This window comes from Musca autumnalis, unplaced genomic scaffold (genome assembly GCF_047663935.1).
Source record: "Musca autumnalis isolate F117 unplaced genomic scaffold, ASM4766393v1 scaffold_2, whole genome shotgun sequence".
In the NCBI taxonomy this organism is placed as follows: Eukaryota; Metazoa; Arthropoda; class Insecta; order Diptera; family Muscidae; genus Musca; species Musca autumnalis.
The window spans coordinates 79,421,307-79,427,891 of record NW_027411755.1 but is presented as its reverse complement, the minus strand read 5'-3'; the positions used below and the strand labels follow the sequence as shown (position 1 = coordinate 79,427,891).

General features: G+C 35.7%; 1 protein-coding gene across 1 annotated transcript; it reads right to left on the bottom strand.

The window, feature by feature from the left end:
• Window positions 1-3,259, bottom strand: LOC141394149 (uncharacterized). Its single transcript, XM_073968087.1, has 2 exons — window positions 3,122-3,259; window positions 1-2,946 (listed from the first exon to the last, which is right to left on the bottom strand). The coding sequence occupies exon 2, from the start codon at window positions 2,876-2,878 to the stop codon at window positions 1,886-1,888; it is 993 nt and encodes a 330-aa protein (XP_073824188.1). The 5' UTR covers window positions 2,879-2,946; window positions 3,122-3,259; the 3' UTR covers window positions 1-1,885.
• Window positions 3,260-6,585: the final 3,326 nt, after the last annotated feature.

The following is a 6,585-nucleotide window of genomic DNA, read 5'->3' as shown; positions in this document are numbered from 1 at the left end:
TTTTGTAAATAAGAAGATATCCATCTTACTAAATTAGTATTAAAGCCCATATAATCTAATTTATACAACAAAAGCCTATGGTTAACCCTATCAAATGCTTTGCTGAAATCTGTATATATTGTGTCAGTTTGATTATGCCGAACAAATCCTTTTATTACATTCGATGTGAATTCTATAAGGTTTGTTATGGTCGAAAGACCACTACGAAAACCATGCTGATATGGACTTAGCGTGGGTTGAATTTTATGGGAAATTACAGAAGTAATTAATTTTTCGAACAATTTAGGAATTGCACTTAATTTTGCAATTCCTCTATAATTGGATACATTAGTCAGACTGCCTGACTTATGTAAAGGTACAATATAAGACTTTTTCCATATTGCGGGGAAATGACCGAATTTAAGGGAATAGTTAAACAATAGAGTTAAAGGGGTTGACAATGCAACTGAACAATGCTTCAGAATTAAACTAGGTATTCCATCGGGACCTGGACTTTTAATGGGTTTTAAACATCGCAGACTTTTGGAAACGTCTTGGTATTGTAAGAAAGGCATGTAAATTTCATCAATCTGAGATAATTTATAAGGATATGTATCTCTAATTTGGCAAGATGCACTTGAATAAGTTGTAGCAAAAAATTCTGCAAAACATTCAGCAATATCTGTGTTTTTAGTAAATTCTTGATTATTGAATTTCAATAAAGAGGGCTTAGAAGGTGTTTTTCTTTTTAAATTAACAAAGTCATAGAAGGACTTAGGATTGGACTTAAAATTTTCTTTAATCTTGTTAAGGTACTCATTATATGATCTACGAGATTCTAGCGTATACTTAGACCTAGCTACAGAATAATTGGCGTAGTCAATTGAAGAACCTGACTTTTTATATTTACGAAAAAGTTTATTTTTGGAATTTTTTATAGTTGATAACTCAGGAGTAATCCATGGAAATTTATAAGAATTTGTGACTTTAATAGTTGGAATACATTCAAGCATAAATTTATTTATGATCTCATAGAATTTGTTAATTTTAATATCAAGATCAATATCATTGCTGCAAAGACATACCGATGTCCAGTTAACAGAAGAAATAAGAGAATTGAGTTTCCGAAAATCTGTTTTTTTATAATTAAGGACAGTTTTTAACACTTTGGACTGATTTTCCCCAAAGGAATGATTATGGGTCATGGTTATACATAATGAGGGATGATGAATATCTTCAGGAATAGAAATTGGTGGAATTCTAATTATTTCAAAATATTGAGTAACATTTACAAATGCTAAATCAAGGATTCTATCGTAACTATTCAGTATATCGTTTATTTGATGAAGATTGAGGTCACAAAATCGACTAACAATTTCGAATGTATCTTGATTAGCATTCGCCCGGGATGTTAGTGGTGTTAGAGCTTCAGAATCTGGTAATAAGAGCCATTTAACAGAGGGCATATTAAAATCGCCCAGAACCAAAATTCGATCGGTTTCATTCATATTTCCAACGATTGAACTGATTGCGGATATATGTTTTTTATATATGTCAAGTTGAGAAGAAGGAGGAATATAGGAACAAGTTATAAATAATTTAAAATTGCCTAGTTCAATGGATATACTTAAAAATTCAATATCAGGAATATTATTTATTTCAATTAAATTAGTGGAATAAGAGGAGTCAACTGCAATAAGGACTCCACCACCTTTTTTAGCAACACGATCATTTCTAAATATTTGATATTTCGGACATAAAACTTCACTATTTAATACAGCTTTTTTTAACCAAGTTTCAGATAAAACAATTGCATCATAATTAAAACCGAAGCTATCAGTATATAAGCGAGTTAATTTTGTATTTAAACCCCTTACATTCTGATAGCATATAGAAATAGAATTTTTTAGTTTTTTGAAACTGTAGCTGTTCGCGGAGGCAAATGTGCTAACTTGTCGTTTCTTTCCACAAATTCTTTTATAAAAGCATTTACAGGCCAAAATTCTCTCGATATAATTTGATTAAATATTGACTGATTAGTAACAATCCTGAAAGAAGATCTACTTTCCGAAAATGCTGAACGAAGCTTGTAACATTTAAGAAAGTAATCTCCTTGAATACTTGATCTAATATAATCATAAATTTCGTCAGCCGTCGTTTCGGGAGGGAACCTTGACGCAAATACCATTTTCATAGCTGGAGGCATAGATAATGATCTTTGCACAGGTTGTTGGGTATGGCCTGCATTGGCAGATGAGCCCCTTGAAGAGACAACAGGCAAGGATGTTGCCAACTCCTGAATACCTTGAGCAGATTGTGAGGTCTTTTCAAGACTAGCACCACCAGTACTCATTAACTCAGGAGTTGCTACAACCTCCTTTAACTGCTTGCTTACTTCCAAAGGCTTATCCAACACAACATTGGCGTATAACTGAGCACGACCAGATTCAGTTGTATCAGAAATATTAACTGGATCCGATTGTACTACAGTATCCCGAGAAACACTAGGTTTACGACTAGAAACAGTTTTACCTGTACTCTTTTTCGTCGACCTTTTGCGTTTCTGCCCGATAACCGATGGTGACGATGCAAATTCGTCCAAATCCGGATATTTGCTAAACAAATTTGAAACTTTATCAAAACGGGAACAAATTATGGAAAGTTCCCCTTTAATTGAAACTAGTTCGGAATGTAGATTCTTTGCAAAATTGTAAAAATCAGCAGAGATTTTTCTACAATTGGGACAGCACCAACGAATTCCATCATTTTCTTTAATTATGTCAGTAACTATTACTCTCATACGAGCACACTTACAATGCCATTGATCTAAACAAAACCAACATGTAACACAAACTTCACTATCATCACGAATATTACATATTTCGTATGAACAGACCATGTTAACTATATTTCAGTTTACTAATAAGTTAAAATTTTTTGGAGATTTTGTAGCTGAATTTCTTAATCCTTTAATTAAAAAAAAGCAATCTTTGGCAACTCTGTTTTGATATGATAACCAAGCTGTTACAACAACACAATAAGCTAATGTAACAGAATATATGCACAAAACGAAATAGCCAATTAGACAAATTCAACACAAAAAAGCAGCTTATTAGCACAAATGTAATTAATAACACTTCACCAATTAGCACAATATTTAGACAATAAGTTATTTAATAATTTTAATAAACTTTTGATAACGTATACACGCTAATTTAATTAAAAATTGAATTTTTTTAAAAATGCACAGAGCACACAAAAATTTGACACTACAGCGAACAGGGTTGCCAAGTTAAGTAAATCGCGGTCAAAATTTACATTTTTAAGTGTTTTTTAGGTTTTCACGATTTTGCTTGGAAACCGCAAGTCCAATCGTCCAATGGAGCTAAAGAAAATGTTGTAGCTGTGAAAATTATCTACAGGATTGACGTTTATGATTTGGTCTCAGGCTGTACCATTTTTGAGATAAAGAAGCTCAGTTTACATTTTTAGTTTTTTTTTTTTTCGTTAGGGTTTCGCGATTTTGCTTGAATACGGCAAGTCTTATCGGCATGGGACCTGAGAAAATCTTATAGCTGTGAAAATTCTCTACAAGACTGGCTTATGTAATTTTTCCTAGGTTGTACCATTTTTTATATATATAAGTTTAAGTTAGGAAATTGCAGTCATGACATTGTTTTATAAGGAGACGATACAGAATTGAATTGAATTTGAATTGTCCCAATTTCAACTTCTATATCTCAAAAGTTGTAAAACCTACGAAAATATCATTAAGGTCAAACTTGTAGAAAATTTAGATAGCTACAACAATGTCTTTATTCATATTTTGATAGGACTTGCGTTTTCCAAGCAAAATCGCAAAACCTAAACAACCCCTAAAAATGTCAACTTGAATCGCGATTTATTTAAAAAGCGCTTCGGCGATTTTTTTTTTTTTTTTTTTTTTTGTTTTTTGATTTTTCTCATCTATGATGAGGTCTCAGGTCTAAGCACCTTCCATCTAAATTTGATTCAAGAGCACCGTGTCATGTATTTTATAAGGAAACTCAAAACCACTCATTTTATCGCTAAAAAAATATTGCAATTTGTTACTTTTTTTCAATTCAAATCACTTTTATTATGTATGTATTTTGAAGCCATACAGTAAAAATACATAATACGAATTGTGGTACTTTTTTCGAAGATATCAGATGAGAACACTTACTGGTGTCTATGGCTTCATTGACTTGTGTCGATATTTATAAACATTTTATTTGAATATATGTTTTTATATCCTCCACCATATGGGTATAATTAAATTTGTCATTCCGTTTGTAACACATCGAAATATACGTCGGAGACCCTATAAAGTATATATATTATTGATCAGCATAAAATTCTATGTCGATTTAACCAAGTCCGTCTGTCTGTCGAAATCAAGACACAGCTCGCAATTTTTAAAGACAGAGAGTCAATGTTTGGTACAGAAGTATTTATTGCTTGCAGGATGGTTGGTATTGAAAATGGGATATATTGGTCCACGTTTTGATATAGCCCCCATAGAACGGTACCTCCCGATATTCGGTATTTTTAAGGTTTTAGCTTCATTATCCTACCAAAATGGCTGAAATTTGGTATTTAGTTATCGTTGGTTGTATAAAACTTTCCACCTGAAATTTGTTGGTATAATTCCACGCATTCATATAGCCCCCATAGAACGGTACCTCCCGATATTCGGTATTTTGGAGGTTTTAGCTTCATTATCGCACCGAAACTTCTAATATTTAGTACTTAGTCTACGTTGGGTGTATAAAACTTTCCACCAGAATTTTGTCGGTATCGGTCCATGCCTTCATATAGCCCTCATAGAACGGTACCTCCCGATTTTCGGTATTTTGAAGGTTTTAGCTTCATTATCACACCGAAATGGCTGAATTTTGGTACTTAGTCTACGCTGGGGGTATAAAACTTTCCCCCAGAATTGTGTCGGTATCAGTCCATGCCTTCATATAGCCCCCATAGAACTGTACCTCCCGATTTTCGGCATTTTGAAGGTTTTAGATTCATTATCACACCGAAATGGCTAAAATTTGGCACTAAGTTTACATTAGGGGTATAAAACTTTCCCCCAGAATTTTGTCGGTATCGGTCCATGCCGGGGATAACAATATTGGCGCGATGCGGGGGCTTGACGCCACAATCTGCTCATTCAATTTCTTTAGTGTTGAACTGGGGGGTTGTGACTGACCAAAGGTTATCCACTCCTTGTCGAAGACCTACACAATACACTGAAATCCTACAGTGTACTTTTGGGGTGAGTGACATATATTTGGTACTGATCTCCTACCAAAATAATTCGAGATCCCCTAACACCGGGGTGTTAAGCGACCACGTGCCTATCGGTGTTCAAGGTTTGCAGTCAGGGTACCGACTGTATTATAACGGAGCCTCGTTGATACCTGGGCACCTCAACGAGTAGCAGGCTTAGTTGTCAAGTTCCAATCATGGTAGTGGAGGGCTATGCCATGGTTGTACTCAGTTCCCCCATCTAAAAATCTTTCTATGGATGATATTAAAAATAAAACAACAAAAACCCAAACACCTTTGATAACGACCCCTGCTATGACCACGGACACTGCTGCACCTAGTGCAATTAACTTAAATTTGGGCGGGGACGACTGTTCCACACCGACCCTGGACAGAGTTAGCGACTCAATAAACTCGCAGAGCAGGGAATTGCTCAATCTCCTGAGGGAAAGTGCGTCCCTTCACCTGAGTCGGGAAAGTTCTCCCATAAGCAACTGGGAGGACATCCCCCTGTCTGATGATGAGATGGATACTACGGTCATCCCATCTCAGAAGGACAAGGAGATGTCCTCCTCAGCTGCTTCTGGGAGCACAAAACCGGATGGGAAGGGAGTAACTCCGTCAGGGGATGTTACGTCGGTCGCGACCGATAGACCCGCTCTTCCCAGGCAGGACGCCTTGGTGGATGAGGCTATGGATGAGGAGAATGGAAATTCTCTCACCTCCCCATCCATCAAGAGTAGTGTTGTACTCTTACGTTTGAGTAAAAGATTTAGTTGTGCTTTTATGTTGTAAATAAAAGACTTATTGATAAATTAACAAACTTAAGCAAGATTTATTCTGTTTAATTCTGGAAACTGAAATACGTTACAATAGTTGATGTGCGTGTTAATACTTGTGGTGTAATACAATGACTGTGTTGTCTGAATGACTGAAAGAGACTGACTCAGTGAGAAAGAGTATAGCATGAGGGTAGCAAGTGTGTGTGTGTATGTATAATAACAATGATGCCTAGTTTCTGATTGTTTACAGTAGAACCCTAACATCTCCCTTTTTGAGACTTCTCGGGGGTCCGGGATACTGGCTGTACAGGGTTTCTTCGAGAAGTGATGCGTTGTGGGTGCATAACCGGTGATGATGGTGGAGTTGTGAAATCTTCTTCCATTGGTGGACTAATGTTGAAGTCTTCTAGTAGGATTTGAAGAGGAAGATTATCATTTTGCTCTGCAGGTACATTTTGATCGGTTTCTCTTGCTCGGAGTTGATCTGCGTGAGATCTCACAAGAATTTGTCTCTTATCCACTTGAATGAGAGTGTTGT

What these genes read in the sequence shown, in the direction of transcription:
- LOC141394149 (XM_073968087.1), bottom strand. Translation starts at nt 2,878, where the DNA reads ATGGTCTGTTCATACGAAATATGTAATATTCGTGATGATAGTGAAGTT.